At 39.6% G+C, this 21,316-nt stretch overlaps 1 protein-coding gene across 4 annotated transcripts in view; it reads right to left on the reverse strand.

The window, feature by feature from the left end:
• The window catches only part of Ca-alpha1T (Ca[2+]-channel protein alpha[[1]] subunit T), a 172,222-nt gene that overhangs the window by 32,382 nt on the left and 118,524 nt on the right, over positions 1–21,316 (reverse strand). For all 4 annotated transcript variants that reach the window (XM_083110833.1, XM_083110835.1, XM_083110832.1 and 1 more), the window contains 7 exons: positions 18,468–18,651; positions 12,066–12,418; positions 8,603–8,795; positions 7,368–7,517; positions 3,962–4,123; positions 2,038–2,253; positions 531–723 (listed from right to left, as the gene is read on the reverse strand). In XM_083110833.1, the coding sequence (XP_082966959.1) occupies positions 531–723; positions 2,038–2,253; positions 3,962–4,123; positions 7,368–7,517; positions 8,603–8,795; positions 12,066–12,418; positions 18,468–18,651 (1,451 nt within the window). The remainder of the gene's footprint in view (positions 1–530; positions 724–2,037; positions 2,254–3,961; positions 4,124–7,367; positions 7,518–8,602; positions 8,796–12,065; positions 12,419–18,467; positions 18,652–21,316) is intronic.

A 21,316-nucleotide genomic window follows, 5' to 3' on the forward strand; every position in this document is an offset into this window, starting at 1 on the left:
GACGGGGAGAGTGTTGAAGAAGCCAGGAGGAGAAACACCACTTTTCCAGATCGTTGGATCAGACAAGGGGGCCCTATCACCTGGCCACCACTTAGCCCAGTATCACTCCTCTCGACTTCTTCCTCTGGGGGTATGTTAAGGATGTGGCTTTCTCAACGAAGGTGCCAAACGTCAATGCTTAGCTGCCACTGATACCATCCCTGATGACGTGCTGCTGCGCAAAGTGGAATACCGGCTGGACAGTCTTTGTGCCACTAAAACTACTCACACAGATGTGTGGTAATTTTTTGTAAGAAACTTTTTGAGTTGCTTTTTGCAATAAAATTACCAAAAAATTTGCAGGTGTGTTCGTTTAAATTTCCCATCACTTCAATATAACGGAGGTTCATCGTGTACACCTTGTATATTTTTAATTGTGCACTTGACAAATTATTCTTATATATATTAATATAATAGTAACAATATAATTCTCAAAAGCCTATAACTATTTTGCAAGAACAATGTATATTTGTATGATCAAAGAGTCTTACTTCTTCGTTTTTTCTCCATCTGCTTTGCTCTTTTTAACGCACGTCTTGCTTTCTCCTCTTTCTCTTGCTCCTCACGACACCTGTGAAAATTTTCCACAACCACCCCAACAAACATATTCAACACGAAGAAACCCACGAGGAGAAGAAACGAAATGAAATACAAGAGCCGCCACTCAGAGTAGTTCTCGATTGGCTGAAAAGAAAAGGAGGAAGTCGTATTTACTTGTATCGTCAATAATGTTTTTGATTTAGAGGAAAATAACATTGCCACTAATAAATTTATGAATAGAAGCATTGACAAAAATATAAATTAGTGCTTGAAATAAAGAAACCACCTGTGTGAATACTGAGTTATGTTTTGCTGAACTTGTGTTGTGACTTGATAAAATGAATTTCTCACTAGTGAGAAGAAGAAATTTGTATGTAGATTATAGAATGATGCAAAACATGCTCAACAGCAGTTTTAGAAAATAATTTTAATTATTTTTATGTTCTATTGCATTATAGTAGTGTAATGCTTATTATTACTGAGTTGTATTATATTCAATGCTGCCCACTATGTTAACTTTCAACAATTAATATATTTCAATTTTGACAAGTCAAGATAGTGTCTCTCGTGTTTACATTACAATGTTGTTACTGTGTTTTGTCTCCATTATTTCCTACCATTTGATTTCTTGATCATGTAATATCGGTGCTTCTCATTTTTAGAGGTTTGTACAAAGGAAAATGGACTACAAGGTTCAGGCACCTAGCTGCATGGAACACGGAATCTTGGAGAAAAAGAGCTACATACATGAAACCAAAATATACATATTACTATTTCTATAATAGTTGTTGACATAAATATGGCTGCATATTGTATAATATGTCAAACATTAGTTGGTTGTTGTTTCGGATAAAACTAGAAATACAACATAAGTGTAATCAATCAGTAATTAAAATTAGGAAAATTTCACCTGAAACTTCTAAGACCCCACTGAACAAGTGTCTGTATGATAGTGGTATGTTAGAATGAAGTCTTGAAAGTTGGACAAGGAAATAAATATGTTATAATTATAAATATCCTACAATTAAGTGTTTGGGTTGAAACCTAATTACATCACAAATTGTATATAAATATCAATCAAAATAATTCTGATATAATTTCATTACTTGCTTTCAGAGTATTTGGTTATACTTCAATTTGTGTTATGTGATTGGAATGATACTGTGGTCACTCCACAGGGTGGCACATACATACCCTGTATTAAATATTACTGTTTATTTAGCATAAATATATCCCAAATGTTAGCATCATTTTCAGCCATTCAACAACAATAAAAACACTACAAAGCATATTATGTTTGTCCTTTATTGTTGATATAAACAACAATGATAATATAAATAACAAAAAGATTGGCAACTTGTCCATTATGGATTAATTCACTTTAAAACAACAACTGCAATAAAAACAGTGTTGTACACAGATAATCTGATGTGTAAGGTTATGAGATAAACCACTAACCTGTTGGTCCACTCCCACTGCATCCAATCCAGTGTACATAATGTTAACCCATCCATCTTTGGAAGACAACACAAACAGTGACATTAAGGCTTTCGGCAGATTATCAAAGTTGTATTTTCGATTCACCCATTTTCCACTATTACTTTTACAATCAGTTTTGTTTTTAACAGTTGGACTTGTATGTCCTTCACAGTAATAGAACGTTCCTTTGAAGAGCTGGAAAAAAAAAGAAAAAGTTACTATTGGTGAATGATGATATACACACACGTTTCTCAATAGGGTATCTATACAGTAATTTTATAAATTTAATAGTGGAAAAATAAATGCAAAGTATGGTAATATTTCACAAAATTTGCATATAACAGAATTCAAGAAACCACGTTAACTGGCGGTGGCGCCAGGATTAATCACCTAGGGGTGCTGAGGGGGTGCAGAAAGAAATTTAGGGGTGTGATGTTGAAAATAAGAAAAACATGAGATACGCATGCAACCTTTCAAAATAATGGGGGGGGGGGGCAAGGACAGTTTACTTTCCCTTGGTAGATAAGGTTTAGCATAGTGCGGGATTAACATAAATTACTGACTGAAATGAAATTGAAAGTAGCTGAAATTTTTGCTCCAGTGTGAGGAAGAACAAGTATTCGGAAAATAAACAGTTTATCAACAATGCAATAAAAAACAAGAAAAAAAAAACAACTCACATTAAGTTATAGGTAATTATCGAAAACCACAAACAGACCACTTGAAGAAACAAAAGAAGAAAAATTCATAACAACAATGCTGACGAGAGAAAAAAAAACGGTCGCTGATCATCATTGAAACTACCGTCGGTACAGAAAAGTATGTATATCAGCATCTCTGTCAGTGCTTGTCTGTTGCATACAATAATAACGATCTTACTTCAGTATCTAACATTTGGTGGTCAATATGACGACATGACATAATATGACACTCTAAGGGTAAGTGTTTTCAGTTGAACATATGGGGTGCAGAAGAGGGTGCGGAACAAAATTAAGGGGTGCACAATCACCTGCTCGCACCATCCTGACGTTAACGCTTATACTGAGTGCTAAATTAAGCTCATTGAAGGTGCACTAATTTCTATGGATTTCATTCTTAAAAAGTATTTAAAACTAACGCCAACCTTGTGTCTAGGGACCAAGTTCCTCCCTGAGAAGCCTATTTCAGAAAAACATTTCCTCAACACATCTTGTGAAATATCAATGTTTGACCACAGGGGAGATTGAGCAATTTTCCAAGGCTGAATGGGTAAAAATTGGTGTACGCGTATATATAACGTGCAATTTAATTAGGGGAAGATGGATACTAGCCTCCAATTAAGAAAATTTTCATAATTTCATTCCCCTCAGCTAAGATACTTTGCACATGCATGCCTCACATATTGCATTATCTCATGTTAATCCATACAAGCATCCCTCCCCCAGCTAGGAACTTCCACTTCGAACACTGATTTAGTACACCTTGTGCAGTGAACCTGTTTTGCATTCAAAACCAGAATATGATTCAAGAAAATTACTTGTACTGGGTGACCACAATTAAAACTGCTCTACCCAGAGCCCTTTGGAGCTCGTTTGAAGCATGGGGAAGTGAATGCTGACCGTAAAAATAGTTCAAATTTTCACCACCAGGTTGAAATGTAAAGCTGATATCTAATGCACAGTGAACAACACACCCGGGAAACACTTCGTGAGACCATTGATAATGCTGTTTTATGCTTCCAAAACTTCATTCACGTTGATGGGCTGCATACTGAAAGCTGCTGTACCGACAAAAACTCATTACTGGTTGTTTTCCATAGCATCTCTACAGAGTTTCACCCTGATGCTTCAAACGTGCTCCAGAAGGCTCTGAAAAGGACAACTTCAATTGTGGCCACTCAGTATGTATCTAGGAATGAACTTACTTGAACGCCTAATATTCCAAATATTAAGAAAAAAGTGCAACAGATGATAACGATGTTCCCTATAGGACGGAGAGAAGAGAGGAGAGTCTGGACCACCAGCTTCAGTCCTGGAGCCCTGTTGATCACACGAAGGGGACGCAGGGAGCGAAGAAGACGAAATACCTGCAAAACAAAGACATGTTTTTATTTGCTTACTGTAAGGGTGTATGCGATTGGGATTGAAAAGGTAATATTACAACCTGACCCCAACTTCGAGCAGTAATTTCTAGGGCTGAGCCGATACAGATACTGGTGAGTATCAGTTGATTTTCTCTTACCGATACCATCCTATACCAAAGATTTTCAGTGGCTAGAAGAGCGGGCAAAGGCAACAGCTCGTCTCAACATTTGTCCTTTTAAAAGTTCGTTCACCCTTCCTTGTGACAGATTGGGAGACCAGCACAGGAAGTTCCATGGATAAAACCCCACCCTCCTGGGAAGCAGATGACAAGATCAAAAGCATGGGTAAGTGAAAGCTGAACCCAAACGTGACTATGAAGGCATTTAACTGCTTAGTTAACGCTGTGGGAAATATACCATTCATTGCCAATTCTTGCTTGAAGTTCGTGGTCCTAACATAGGTTGATGTTTTTAACCCTAGGGTCAGGTGCGGAGTTCTTGGAAAAGAGGGATGAACGTCACTGTGAAATTAGGTTTGTTTTATCTACGTTCAAGCGCGAAGGAGAATCAGCAATTCATACTTATCCTCTTCACTTCTGTCTTTCGTGTGACTGCCGGTATCAGCCAATGATGGCTATTTATTTCTGTGAAAGCCGGTGGAGTGGTTAGCACATCAGGCTACGACGCTAGATTTCGAATCCCGGCCTGGGCATGGATGTTTAGGAGTGTCCGTTCATCAATTTCATCATATCATCACTCAACCCTATCTTCGCAAATTAGCCAAAGTGGCAAAAAAAGCGAAGTAAAATAAAGCAAATCAACCAATCAATAATTTCCGCCGAGATTACATTGAGAACATACGGCTTTGAACGACAGTACTAAGAAAGATAAGCTAATCGGGACTGGACCTACATTTTAAAGTGGGACCCGAATCACTATGTGCCTCCACTGAGTATCGAACCCGCGATCTATTGATTACAAGGCGCCGGCGACACCATCGGAGAGGCCCTTGTAAAGATTTATGTACACCACTACTTACAATAATGTACATAAAATATTTATCAGGAACGTTACTTTTCATCAAATGGACGTACCATCATTCTTTTTGTTACTCAATTCTTTTACTTCTTTGACATAAATTTCCTTGTCATGACTGTTGTTTTTACACAAATTTTAGCGGTCTTAACTACACATAAGCTAGATGATGAATATTTGCTGTTTTATCTCTGCTTTTATAGCGTCCTTTTACTATTTATGTAATAACAATATTTTTTAGTCAAGATAGAAAGAACAAAATAAGTATTAACATTGTCTTTCCTCCGTTTCTTAGTATGTGAATACATACAACAATACTCCATACGCATCGGAGAAATTAAGTACTAATTAATTAATTTTCATATTATTACAAATAATTATATTAACGTATTAAATAGAAACAATTTTATTATTATATTTCTGAGACACTTGGCTCGGACTGGCTCCCCCAAATTATATATTTCTAAATACGTTCCTAGTGATGTATGTATAGTTCGTATGACTCTGCAACTAGCCTTTGTTATTTTATACTGGAAATATCGGTATTGGTGGGTATCGGTCAATGGTATCGTTATCGGCAAATGGTGGTATCGGCTCAGCTCTAGTAATTTCCCAACTTTTCGGAATCCCCAACTTTCAAATGATCGTATAAAAAAAGTGACGAATTCTCGATGTTTTTTGCGCTATAAGCAGTGATGTGCGTCTACGCGTAAACAACGATAGTCTACATTCTACACGTAGACTATTTTATACACGTATTTTACGTAATCTATGTAAAGAACATGGCGAAAGGTGATAACTCAGCAAAGGGCGCCGTGGAATTAAAAGAAAATTATACTGCGTATCAGTTGCTGATGTGTGAAGAGAACTTTTCATAATCTTCCTCCCAAATTCAAACAATTTCTTACCTAGGAAGAAACCTAATATAGGAAATATTCTAGTGTTTATGGGAAGATGACCACGCTTACCTCACGACTGCCATCTGTTGTTGTTTTTTCCATACTATTTATCTTCTTCCATACTTGATAATAAAAGAGAAGATAAATTTTGTTGTAAATAGGATTCTTCTCATTTCGTTAGGAACCAATATAGTTGAATATGTCACTTTCCCTTCATGAAACCCTTGAAAATTAAATTTAGATTGTCTACGTAGTCAATGTAAACTACAACCCTATGTAATCTACGCGTAGATTACGTGTAGACAACGCATGTAGACGTAAACTTATAGTCTACTGCACATCACTGGCTATAAGGCCTGAAAGTTTTGAAATTAGAAGTTTTTATTATACAAATGTAAAAAACAATCATCTGAGACTGAGAGTTCACTCTACACACTTATAACCATGTGAGGTTGTGTGTGTGTGTGTTTATCTTGGCGTAAGCTTGAAAAAATTCTTGGAAACCAGGACAAAACGTCGCAAAAAAAAATAAAAACCACTAAAAATAACTGTATTATATTATTTTGCATCTGCAAAATGTGGTCATGCAAACATTTAAGAATGACAGAAATATATGTATGTATTTATGAATATAACTATTTTAAGGAAACATAGTGTATATTTTCGGAGCATGCAAAGGACAAAAATAAGAACAATTTCTCTCAATAACGTTATGCTAGTTGAGGCCTTGTTTCAATGCTACGGGCCCGAAAAAAACAACCTTTCAAGCCTGCATGTAAACAACCACGTGCCACAGATTCAGGGTTGCCACTGATATTTATTTTTTCTACTGGATAACATACTAAAAGTGATTGCTCACTGTGTAGACACTAGCAGAGACTTTGTGTTGGCTGATGTCGCCGAGCTCACACTTTCAAATTATGCACACATTACCATATAACACACATGCAGCCTATCGAACTTGATGCTTTGGATTCAAGAAAGACGTCCGAAGTTTTGTCCTGATGTTTTCACATGCCAGCATTGCCTTGGTAACTAACTCAGCCAGTCCATATTGGGTTAAAGATTTATTCGTTTTTCGATGAGAAATGTGAATGTCACTGGCAACATTGAATCTGTGCCACGTGGTTGCATACACATAGGCTTCGAGTGCTTGTAGTATCGAAATGAGGCTTCAACGACCGAAACGTTAATAAGAGAATTTGTTCTTCTTGATGTCTTCTACACACTGTGAAAGTTGTACGGAGAAACATCGTGTAATGCTATTGAACAATGATGATGCCACACAACAGAAAGCAAAACCAATTACATACCCTGAGAATGCCGAAAATCCGCGGGCTACTCTCAGAGATAATAGACATGAGCAGGTCAATTATGGAGATAATGACGAGGGACCCATCCATTATATTCCAACCTGAAGTGAAGTAGGCCTCTTTCCCATACAACATACCGGCTGCTATAACCTGCGGAGGAAAAAAATATATAACTTTCAAGATCATACAATATCTAAATATTATTATTTATTTAAGCTTTTACATATGTTTTCCGTAGGGTCGGTTGCACCATCTGCACTCAAAGCACTGCGTAAGACCTGGCAACAGAAACTGGAGAAAGTTGTATCTTGGATCATGTTTATGTTTATGTATTAATGTCTGCTTATAATTTTGAAAAACTAAGATCGGAAAAAATCTGAAATTTGGCAGTTTTGGTCAACTTTACTGGTGCTACCCCTGTACCAAAAATTATCAATTTCTGAGATGTCAAGGATCAGACCCCGGTTGATTTGGCATGGAATGATGTAAAGAGTACTTTAAGCCTAAAAGTCATTTCAGGAAAAAGTGGACTTTGGCCCATTTTCCGTAGAGGTCCTCGTATGATGATAACATACTGTAATTTAAATCCTTCGATAAATAATTATCTTTTATTGTAGCCTTATTAATAACTACGAGGGTAGTTTGAAAAGTAAGGTAAACGAAGGAGAGATGACAGCACCATAATCGAAATCGATGCACGGTCGATAAGTTTGATCCTTCAAATGAGCTCTTGCAGAGTTTCAGCCCAGTGTGTAGTGAGATTATTCTTTATAAAATGATTTCTCCTGGTCTGCAAAATAGCCGTTCACAGCACGAATCAGTTCATTGTTATCGGAAAATCGTTGTTCACCGAGCCATCTTTGAGATTATGGAACAAATGGAAGTCAGAGGGAGCTAGCTCCAACAATGTGAACTTAAGTTCGTGGATTTTAACCATAGAAACCATTGACGTGTGAACTGGTGCATTCTCCTGGTTTTGTCCATCATTTTTTAAAACGCTTGCACGTTCACCTACTTCGCGTGAACAAACAATAACCTCACAACGCACTGGACTGAAACTCTGCAAGGGCTCATTTGAAGGATCAAACTTATCGACCGTGCATCGAATTCGATTATGGTGCTGCCATCTCTGCTTCGTTTACCTTACTTTTCAAACTACCCTCGTATGCTCATCAGAACGATAAGAATGATAGATGTTACATCTTTCTGGATTCGAACGGTATCGTCTTTCTTACCTTGACCAGCATCTCTATGGCGAAGACGAAGGTAAATAAGTAGTTAGCTGTGGAGAGAAACAGCCTCTCTGTGCTCTCAGGGGGAATGTTGGGCCTCTCCATGGCCAGGGTGATGCAATTCAAACCGATGAACAGGAGGATCACGTTGTCGAACCAACGCTGGGTAACGAACCACTCGCAGAACTGCCGGAATCTGAAATGGATAGCAATGGTTGTGAATACTTGCAAACTTACCAATTAAGAGTTTACGCCAGTTCGTACCAGTGGCGGCTCATGGGGTCTGCAAGGGGTACGGTACATTCAAAATATAGGTTATATCCAGGGGCGCCGACTTGTCAAAATTATTGGGGGGGCTCTGATCACTGAAATAAATTAATGAATGACTCATTCTCTCCCTTTTTTAAGTTTTGGCCTCAGAGTTCGGAATCTCATAAAAGCCCACGAATTCCTCAAAAATATCAAAATTTTTATTCACAGTTCTAATGCAGAATATTAATCGTCCACGGATGGATATGTCACAAGTTTCGTCAACCATAATAGCAAAATATTCCCGACTTTTAATATCTGCTACCACGGAGCGCAAAACAGATCTCCCTAATATATCAATGATCTCGTTCTGAATGTCATGTGAGAGCCATTTGTAGCCCAAACGTCCCACCCACTATCCTAGTTCATGCACATCTTCTTTTGAAACTCTTTTTAGTAAAAATATTTACAATACTCATAATTATATACTTAGTATATAATAATAAGTCATGTGTTTTGCTGTCTCTGGTCATAGCCCCCACCCAAAGTTGTTGGTTTAGCGGTCTCAGCCCCCCAAATTGATGGTCTAGAACATTTCAAATGTGTATTTAAAGTTAAGTTCATGTGGCACAATACAGAGTAAACTTTACAAGAGAAGCAAAATAATACATTAGATCCTCTAAAGCAAAATTATTTGGGGGCTCTGCCCCCACATCGTTAACATTGGGGGAGCTCGAGCCCCCCAAGCCCCATTGAGTCGGCGCCTATGGTTATATCTTAAAACTAATGGAAATCATACCAGCGGCATGTAATATATATCAAATTAAAAATGTGTAATACTTTAGAAAAAAATTACCTTGTTATTTCATTTCTTGTATATCACTAAAAAAGGGGGGAATTAGCTAATTTTTTGTTGTATGTTCTGCCCTGTTTTTATCTTGCAACCCTTGATTTAGGCAATGCTGTGGTTTTGGCGGACCAAATTCTTTGGCCAACAATCGGTCTTGGTGATTTAAAATTTGACTTTGTAGTATCTCACCTGATTCATTTCGCTTTATTTTTACGCGCACGGTAACACGTCAGTAAAGTACTCAAAATACTAGTTCATGAAAACTTTTCAAAGCATGTCGAACGCGAACCTCGACAAGACGTCCCCACCTCTTTCTTACAAAGTTTCTTTTATTCGGTAAATGGACCCAGCCACCATCTAGCGGGAAACCTAAAAACAACCCCCCAAGTGTGGGTGGGTCTATGGTTCTGGGTCTCAGCGATATTGTGACCACTCGCAATGGAAACGCCCATAAACCCTCGGACCTCCCCACAGCTCAGAACGTAGGGATGATGTTGCCAAGTTTCGTCCAACCCACTATAGCCGCCTTCGCTCCGATATAGAGTGCGTGCGGCAAAGCAAATAAAATACAAGTGTTGCTATAATTGTAGTTCTCTTTAGATACATAAAGGATGGAGGGGCACGTGACCGTGTGACCTAAGGGTAGAACCGCGCCTGGTTTGTACAGTCACGGACACTTCTGGGTTGTAACTATACCATTAGCTTTCAATGGGATTGTTACAACCGAGCAGTATCCGTGACTGTACATGACAATAAATAGAAATACAGGTTATACAAATCGTTAAAAATGCACTTAGGACTATGATACATTAAAATTGTAAAATTGTAAACCTGGGAAATATGCTCGTAACTTCTCTATTTAATTATTCTGCCTGACACAATATGCATCATAAATCATTGTAAGGAACTTTAAAAACATGTTGTTTTGTTTTAATCTAATTGACTTATACGCATAGAAAGCAAAAACTAAACAAAAACTTATACATAATAAAACAATTTAAACTGTTTTGTAATGTATTGACATCTTTAACCAGCTGGCAAAGAGTCTCCTACCTGATAAATGAAGGACTCTGGTGTAAAACATGGTAAGTGACATTTTGGCCATTTCTGTGTTCATTAAGATGAAAGGTTATTAGAAGCTATACTGTAGAAAAATTGTTTTCGTATTGTGTTTGCCAAATTCACAAGGCGTCACTGAGTCTAATGCAAATTGTATGACACGACAATTTCACTGGAAAATTGAAGGATATCACATTTTACTTTGTAATTCACAAATGACCAAAATGCCACTTACCATGTTTTACACCCGAGGCCTTCATATCTGATTATATATATATATATATATAAAGTAACAAACGAATTCCTTTACATATATTATCTAATAATGTTTATATAAATATTTACTGACTTACTTTCATATGTAATAACTAGGGCCCGGGACTTTATGTTATAACATTTTTTTCAATTGGCTTCGGATCTATTATTGGGGTGAGATCTTTACATATCTGATGAAAATCAGCCGAAATAGACAAACTTGACAAAGCATATTTCGACATATTTCACCAATTTCGCGTTTTTACAACATATTTTTTTCAATTTTGTTGTAATAAGACATATTTCTGTATAATTTCGTAATTCTCTCGCACATAATCGGTTATTTCATAATTTATTTTCTTCGTACCTTTAGCACAACGGATAGTTCATATTGTCGATGGCAGGATATGGAAGTTACGGAGGAAGAAAAGTGCCGTCTTTTTTTAGTACAGAACAACATAATACCCCACTTTTTTATCCCGCCGACAATTGATAGCCATGCAAACATTATTGAGGCAAAGTGTTCTCTCTCATTGTTGCACGGGAAGTAAAGAAGTTTCGTTCTCATTTCTTTGCCTTTTTCGCTTTTCACAAAAATCAGTCAAAAGTAAAAATAACATTAGGTACATTACAGCCCCTACTCTACTCTATCGGGCATGGGAGAAATTCGAGAGTATTGTTGTGCATATTTTTGGCTTTACTGGGAATATTTCTGCATTTTTCTGACATATTTATAATTTTTCATGAGATATTTTCCAATTTATATGACATAATTAGATACATATTTTACAGTTTTATAGGACATAAAGTCCCGGGCCCTAGAATAAGTTAAAAACATAATAACTATGTGTGTGTCAAAATTAAGATCTTTCTTCCTCCACCAGCGTTCTGGTTTTCGCAACCGGACCAATTCGATTGAAATTTTTTTTTAAAAAAATAATGAAATTTCTAGCACAGCAGAAGCCACTCTAAAGCAGATAGAAACAATAGTAACACAGTAGACAAAATAGTGTTAAAATAACTTTTATTGTACGTTAAGTAGCCTGTACTTACGGATTTTCAGGAGGGAAAATATACAACGAATAGTCCACTCGTTCCTTGAGGCACCCTTTCGGCTCGAAGAACATGAAGATCTTCTTGATATTCTGAGGATTCGTTTCGGCGTTGTCTTGGACCTTCACCGGCGGCAGAGGAGATTCGATGGTCAGGTTGTTGGATTTCTCCCTGCAGATCCCGGCCAGGGAGTTCCTGTGGGATGGGGGGAGGAAGGCAGAATGCTGAAGGGTGGCTTCGTAAGGGGGGAGGGAATTCTGTGGGGTCAGTGTCTTGTGGCTGCAAATGGAATTGTGCCTGTTTATGGTGTCCAGGAAGGCTCCTGGCTGCGCGGTTGTGGTTACCCACGGCACCTGTGGAAGAAAAATAATGATTTATATGCATTTCAAGGTCTTATCGTCATCAAACATTTTAATTGGACTTTCAGACCGAAGCGACAAGCGGTACGTGTCGGTTGGAAGCGATCTCTCGGTAGTAACCAATGCAATCTTTAGAATCAGAGACACGACAAGCTGTTTCTCAATAACAAGTATTGTGTCGCCCCGGTCTGTTCTTCGCGCATGCGCAGTGAATGTTCTGCTTTAGACTAAAAGTGCCCATGTCCCGGGTTCGAATCCCGACCTGGGCATGGGTGTTCTTCATGAGTTACATCAATTTCATCATATCCTCACTCATCCTCATCTTCGCGATTAGCCAAAAGTGGCAGAAAATTTAAGTAAAATAAATTAAATCAATCAAACGTTGGAGCCTCAATTTTTTGTGCAAAGATAACATAAGTGGTACATAAACGTCAAGGATCCGTTATTTCGTCCCCCCCCCCAATCCAATGACGTAGGCGCTTTCACAGTCTTGTAGAGGCCGAATTTCGACTTTGTACTTAACCATTAATCACAGGTTCTCGACAATATGTGAACCTCGCTATTCCTTCTTAAGGGAGCTTAACCGAAAGACAACATTTTCTCGACAAAACTGCGAGCTTATTCCAGACTAATTTCTGCAGCTATTAATACCTGCCAAACGTAGGCACATAATTTCAACAAAGAATTCGAATAACAATGCGCTTCAAAGGAGACTCCCTTTCATCTCACAGTCGTACAACCGAAGTATTTCAGTCCCGACAGGTAACTGGAGACAAAGAGCCCCTTTTTGTAACGTCGATTGTTTTCCCTGACGGAAATTACCCGCAAAACAGCCTCACCCGGAGTGGGATCGCGGTAGCAGCTCGTTTGCGGAGTCCAGTGTTGCCAGGAGCGTAACAAAAATTTCCACTAGATTCGCGAGAAAAATGTATATTCAGAAATTACTGATTTTCAAGAAAAATAAACACGAGCGAAGTCCTGAAACATGATACTTCCCGGTATTAATTACATTACGTTTATTACAAATGCAGACGTTCCTCCACAACAAAACTCTTGTCTTTTGACTGTCTGCCAACCTCCGTGGCGGAGTGGTTAGCACAGCCTGGTACGGCGCCAGAGGTCCCGGGTTCGACTCCCGGCTTGGGCATGGGTGTTCGTTTCGAGTGCCCCTTCATCAATGTCATCTAATCATCCTCATTGTCACGATTAGCCAAAAGTGGAAGAAAAGAAACGCTAAATAACAAAAATTACATCAAATCTTAACTGTCTGCTACATTTTGATTTCATTGATTTGCTTTATTTTACTTCTTGTGCCACTTTTGGCTAATTTGCAAAGAAGGGGATGAGTGATGATATGATGAAATTAATGAGGACACTCACAAACATCCATGCCCAGGCCGGGATTCGAACCCGGGACCCCTGGCGTTGTAGCGCGAAAACTGTCTGCTAGAGTCTCACTCGCTCTCGGCCCTAGATTTTCGCTTATAAAAATTAAATTAATTGTTGTAATTTAATAACATGTGCTATGGACATAACTTGGTGTGTGAGAAGCGTGGTGAAATCATGAGAATGAGCGCCACAGTCGTTCTAGATGTGCGCATGCGCGAGTCGGCCATTTGATGCGGTCTTAACGGACGCGTGCTTGTTGCTGTGTTACAGTTGTGAGATTGTAAGAATGACTTACTGTAATTGGTTCCAGTAATTTGTCAATGCACACCCAGAAATCCTTGACTACACATGGTTCACAGAAGAAGCATGGTTCCATTAAACGGCGCCGTGAATTCCCAGAATACCCGGTTATGGGCTAGTGAGAATCCTTACGCCGTGCACGAGACGGCGCTTCATGATGCTCATGGCGATCACTTCCAGCACTTTCTTCGATGCCACCACGCTTCACACACACCAAGGTATGTTCGTAGCAAATTTTATCACATTACAACCATTACTTTGATTTGTATATGCGAAAATCTGGGGGCGAGAGCGAGTGAGACACCCTGTATTTTGCCTTATTTATCTCTGTGCTCTGTTGAATACATGCAGCGTTTTCATTTGATTGAAAAAAAATGATGTGTAACTCCTTAGCCTATATTTAGAAAATTGTTAAAGATTTTTGTTGCTCTAAACTCCGTACCAGCTAACTGTAGACCAGGCGAACGAGAACAAGTCTCCGCGCAAGTAGTCACGCGAGACGGCTCCACCAATCAACAGTGAGAGAAACTGATTGTGTAATGGGCGACGGGAGTTACCCGATTTCCTCGAGGGAAATCTGTCAGCGTTGCAAACTTTTGAAAAGGATAAAACCGAACGCACATGGCAAACGGACCGTATTTTTGTCTCCAGGTCCGTACGATTGGTTTAAGAATTTCTTAGGATAAATCTGCAAGAGCAAATTTTGACAAGCCGTGCATTTAGCGTACGGCTGGACCGTACGTCAGTACATGTACGGTCAGGACCGTACGGTTGGCAACACTGCGCTTTCAACACTCGATTTTCCTCCTCCTCCTCTGCCGATATGCGCGGCACTGCTCTACAGTTAGCTGGAACAGGGTATAATGCACCTGTACCTTTTTCCATTTCCGTAACCTGGGACCTAACTTTGACGGGTAGAGGCAGAATCGAACTTTGAACTTAGCGATGGAGGATGGGCAGAATCAAAAAGTTTTCAATTCCCATAAAAACATCATCAAGGACTATTTTGATGAGTCCGTGTCGCTTGCGCGGAGTCATTTGCGCCGAGGGTTCTTATCGGGTCATTTCCGCGGCGACATATGTCAAGACCTTCCTTGGTGGGTTTTCCCACAATCCGGAGTGTCATTACCGCCGCGCACATCTGTGTTTATGACGTTGCACAGCTGCAGCTGTGTTTATCTTCGATTGAAAAGGAAGGTGATTGGTTTGAGTTGAGTTGTTGTTTTAAGTCCACTTTATGCACAGTAAGGCTAATCGGGACTGGACCTACAGTTTAAAGTGGGATCCGAACCACTTGTGCCTCCATCGGGTATCGAACCCGGGACCCCTTGATTACAAGGCGACGACGCTACCACTGCGCCATGGGGGAGGCCCGGAAGGTGATTGGTAAATGAATGTAAGATGAAAGTATATATGAGGGATCTACATTGGGAAATTAGTATTTATGTAAAACTGAGACTTGTAAGAGACGACAAGATGGCTGAGAATATGAAAATATCAATACATCGAAATGAACAAATGTGTTGAGTGTGTTCTTTCGAAGTACAGAGAAGCTCAGGCGATCTTCGAGGATGCCTTCGAGCATTTGCATACCTACAAGAATTCAAATAACGTTTGTACTGTTCTTGTGCAAGTGTATCGAAATATTGTGTTTATATATACGTAGCTATTACTTATACAGAGTGTCCGAAAAGTCACGCAACCCGGTGTTTACGACCGTATAACGGAATAGCGAAACGGAATGAGAAGAAACGCTTTCTGCCAAGAGAATGCCCTGTATATTGGGAAAATTTAGAGAGACAAACATATGTAAGAACATGCATGTTTTAATAACAAATAAGCAAAGTGTTGCCAAAGGCGGAAAAAAAATATTTGCAAATCGTGTGTATTGATGCACAAAACTCACTGAGGTAAATTATTGCAACATTTCACAATACCAACGAACAATTTGGATGGCCATCTATTGAATTTGACAGAAAAAGAACTTTGACGAAGTTTCAAAAACATTGCAGAAGGGAATAAAAGGGCTGTTCCAAAAATAGATGTTTTCACAATATTACGGAGGACACTGGCAACGTTGTTGGTGTCACGTGTCACTAACAGACGTGTTTCACCTCAGGCTATCACACTAAGGCACTTTTAACGACAAAGGAGAAAGTTTGTTATTCTCGAACATATGCAATAAATTACATACACCTTACAACCCTGAAATGTGGGTACAGAAGAACGTGTATCAATTGTTATGTTTTCTGTGCCTTAGGTGGTTGCTGTTTGGCGCGAACGGCATTCCAGATTGTGTCTACTTATGCGGACGTCGTGTGTGTGTTTTCAAAATGCCATATTCTACACAGGAAAGAGTGTTTATTGTTGAAGAATATATCCGAACATCGTCATATTCGTGCGTAAGAGAAGCATTTAGGGATACCCACATTTCAGGGTTGCAAGGTGTATGTAATTTATTGCATATGTTCGAGAATAACAGCGAAGTTAAGTCTGTCTTTTTCCATAAATGCGGTGATCTTGCTCTTGCATCTTGTCTATCTACCCGAGAAGCCCCTAGATATACCTAGTGGCGGAGATTCGTACTAATAAGAACAAAAAATGCTTTACCAGGCAGGCATAAAAAAATCACCAGATTCGATCGGAAAATCACCAGACGGGCAACACTGAACGTAAGGTTCTCGTCCGGGGCTTGCAAGCGGGCTGAAGAGAGAATGGGAGATAGCTCAAAGTAAACGGCGCCTTGTACGCTTTTGTGAGTTTCTGAAGTGTGAAAACTACAAAAGCGGTTTTTCTTCTGCGACGGAAGGGGGTATTTTCGCTGCTGATGACAGCGCCCTCTGCAAAGGGTTTGTGAGTGGCACAGAACCAGAATCTGCAATTAGGCTCAGAGGCGTATTCTTCACAATCTCCTAGATCCGACTACGCAACAATCCAGTTCCGAATTTCACGTCATTCTGACGAGCGTCATCGGAAACGAAGCAGAACGGAAATGACAAATGCATCGTTATCTTCTAACGCCCAAACTTGCTCCAATTCTTCAGTAGCTCCATGCGAAAGGAAAGAATACTTTTAGCCAGGCCTGTAGTCGAGGATACACGACTACCTTCTCTTTATCATTAGCGCAGTGGAATCATTAAATATTAGGCGGCGGAACGTCTACCAAACTTTACTGGTGAGTCTCCAGTTTTCCGACGAGTAGGGCGCCATTTTGAATATCACCATTTTTAATTCTTGATGTAATTTTCTGTTTCTATGGCTCCGTAAACACAAATTCACACCAAATTTAAATGTATATGTCAATTGAAATATTAGTGTTTCTTGTATGTACGCATTGCTTGCAATGTAGAATTATTTTCCTGTAGTTTACGGTTATTACAAGCATAGCAAAACAGTTTTTCATTGTGACGTTTCAGGAGAACACACGCTCCCTTCATCAGATATATATTTTCATTTTGACTAAATATACAGTTATAACAATGGTTAGCAATTTTTTAAACAAAAAGAATCCGTTATATAATGGATGTTGTCAATGTTACATTGTCGTAATATAGTAACTTAACTGTGAAACGAAGCAGTCTGTTTTATTTTTATTCCAGATAAAATTTTCTTTTGATCACATTATTTTTTATTTAAAATTATAAATCCCAAATATCATCAGGTAATTCAAATACATCATTGTTTTCACAAAGTCTTTTGTTGTTTTCTGTTACATTAAATTTTAAAGATGGTGGCTTACTCCATTTGTGAAAAAGAAAACTCCTTACTGAATCTATGTTACCATTTTCATTATTTAATTTATTCCAGTGTTCTTCTGCAATGAACGAAGAACATAAGAACTGTTTTCTTATGCTTGTAATAACCATAAACTACAGGAAAACAATTGAAATATGTTTAGATTTTCATCGGCCATGTTTTCCACCATCTTGGATTTCTTCAATCTCCTGCAAACGTGATTTTCGCTTTAAGGATATCTTGGGAAGTGACACTTGTAGCAAAGAAATGCCTACGGGATGACACCTATTGACTTACTTCATACCCTACAGAATTACAAAAAAACAGAATTATATTAGAAGAAGGGAGAATGGAATCTTGGTAGAAAGGAAAGTGGACAAATGCAGGGAAGAAAAATATTAATGAGAAGTAAAGCGAATTGTTAGACAACGGGAAACAGATTTATAGCAGAGAAAGAGACAGAGAGTGAAGGAAGAGAGGGAAAGGCACACACACATACACACGGAGGAAGGTAGGGAGAGCGTGAGAAACAGAGGACAACTATAATAAAACAAAATCCGGTTTCTTTCAGAGGAAAGCAGCATAAAACTCTGGACACCTGAAGTAGCAAGGCTCTTACCTGACTGTAAGAAGAGAATATGGGGGTCCTTGATGTGGAGCTATTGCTTCTAATGGAGTTCTGCGGACTAATCGTTCGGTTATTGCCAATCACGTGATGATGATGCTGATAGCACTTGTTGCTGGACGTGTCGTTCCTGATGGTTCCCAGGAGGCCACCGTTGCAGTGAGAGTGGTCGTTATTCCTTTGGAGAGAAAATCACAAAAAATAGTCAGTTTCTAGCAGGAAATGCGGGGCCTCCCCCATGGCGCAGTGGTAGCGTCTTTGCCTTGTAATCAAGGGGTCCCGGGTTCGATACCCGGTGGAGGCACAAGTGGTTCGGATCCCACTTTAAACTGTAGGTCCAGTCCCGATTAGCCTTACTGTGCATAAAGTGGACTTAAAACAGCAACTCAAACTCTAGCAGGAAATGCGTTAGAGTCGAATTACTTTCGGAACATCTCCAGCGGACTGCGCGAGTCTGTCTAGCGAGCGTAGTGGGCGTGTGGAATCTGAGCAAGGGGCTTAGCGATAGGTTCTGGATTGAGATGACGTCAGCGGCTCGCTTGGTTAATTGGCTGCTTCAAGAGTTGTGACTCGTTCCGAAGCTTCAAATGCATAATAGCCAAAGATGTTACGGAAATAATCTCCCTCTACAAACTGAATCATGCATATGAATGTGCTAAGCAAAAGGCCTTGGTAGCCCATTCATTTCGACCACTGCGAAGGAAGGGTTACAGTAACGCCCTACGAGATAAGCGTCGCTTTTCTGCCATTTTGGACTAATCGCGACGATGAGGATGAGTGATGAGGGGCGCTCACGGAAAACACCCATGCCTAGGCTGTGCTAACCACTCAGCCGCGGAGATAGGCTTTCTTCGTTCGAATCATAGTGCCTTCACGATGTCGTAGTGGTAATGCTGTTGCTTTTTAATGAAGGGTTCCCTGGTTTGTTTACTCGGTGGAGGCACATAGTGGTTCGGATCCCACTTTAATCCACTTCTGTGCATAAAGTGGTATTAAAGACAAACTCTCTCGAATCCTGAGAAGATATGGATGCGTGAAGTAAGTAAATCGAATAATATTTTATGGAAATCACAAAAGATACAAAAAAACCGTGGCAAACCATTGGCAAGGTATGTCAGGAACCTTAGTCTGTTTCCTTGTTGAGCCACAATTCTTACATTAATTTTTCGACAAGATGTAAGTAGTGCAGGTGCCCGGGTTCTGCGCCCGAAAGTGAGGCTCGGTGAGGCTTGCCTTAATGGATTTCTCTTGTAAGGCATGAGCCTCATTTTCTCGCAGTGTTGCCAACTCCTCACTCGAAAAAATCACCAAGGTTTTTTTTTGGGGTCTAACGTAACCTAAAGCAAGAAGCTGGCAATCTTGCTTGAGGCTTGCCTTAATGGTTTGCTCTTGTAAGGCATAAGCCCTATTTTCTTGCAGTGTTGCCAATATTTTACTCGAAAAAATCACCAAGGTTTTTATTTGGGTCTAACCTAGCCTAAAGCAAGGAGCTGGCAACCTTGCTTGAGGCTTGCCTTACAGTGCATAAAGCAAGGAGCTGGCAACCTTGCTTGAGGCTTGCCTTACAGTGCATAAAGCAAAGTTGCCAACCTACTGGTACTTTTGCTATGGCTTTTTACAAAAAGAGAGAGGAGAGAGAGAGAGAGGGAAGAGTTAAACAACCGACAGCCCACCTACAGCCTTTTTTTTCTTGGTCTAACCTAACCTAAAGCAAGGTTGCCAACCTACTGGTATTTTTGCCATAGCTTTTTACAAAAAAGAGAGAAAAGAGAGAAAGGGAAGAGTTAAACAACCGACAACTACCAACACCCACCTACAGCTTTTTTTTTCTTGGTCTAACCTAACCTAAAGCAAGGAGCTGGCAACTTTGCTTGAGGCTTGCGTTACAGTGCATAAAGCAATTTTTGCCAACCTACTGGTATTTTTGCCATAGCCTTTTACAAGAAAAAAAGAGAGAGGAGAGAGAGAGAGGGAAGAGTTAAACAACCGACAGCTGCCAACACCCACCCTAACCTAACCTAACCTAACCTAACCCACCCTAACCTAACCTAACCTAACCTAACCTAACCCACCCTAACCTAACCTAACCTAACCTAACCCACCCTAACCTAACCTAACCCAACCTAACCTAACCTAACCTAACCAGGTCTAACCTAACCTAAAGCAAGGAGCTGGCAACTTTGCTTGAGGCTTGCCTTACAGTGCATAAAGCAATTTTTGCCAACCTACACATACTAAACAAGGAGAGCCGGCAACAAACACGTACTGCCGTAAAAGAGAGGGAGATGGGTGGATGGTAATATAGTATGTGTGTGCGTGTGTGCGTATAATATGTAGTATTATTAACTAGAGTGTGTTGGCAATTTACTTACAACTAAAAAAAATAGAGATGCCAACGTTGCTGTAAGATGGAGAGAGAAAAACTTATAGCTGACAACAGTAATGAGCGAATGCGCCATATCGTAATTTTCCAACTCCGGCAATGTTTATATATCGTGACTTTTGTAAACCTCTCTCGGGGGAACGATGTGCCACACACACACACACACGCGCGCGCGCGTGTATTGTGACGCAAGCAAACAAACAAAATAATAATAATTGTTGTTTTTTAGGATTCCTGGCCCCCATAACCCCGCCAGGAGTGCGTGGTGCCCAACCAAAAAAGTAAAGGTTTTCCCGTACGATCTTCGAACGTAAAATTGATTGACGTGGGGGACAAATCTCTTCGGGGGTGTTTTTCAATTTGTATATTTACCTGTGCATACTATTTATTATTAATTTAACTGTGTTCTGTTTGGCATCTATTTCGAGCAGTTTGCCTGGCGGTAAAGTCTTATTGTTTT

This window comes from Lepisma saccharinum, chromosome 24 (assembly GCF_977018435.1).
Source record: "Lepisma saccharinum chromosome 24, izLepSacc3.1, whole genome shotgun sequence".
NCBI lineage: Eukaryota > Metazoa > Arthropoda > Insecta > Zygentoma > Lepismatidae > Lepisma > Lepisma saccharinum.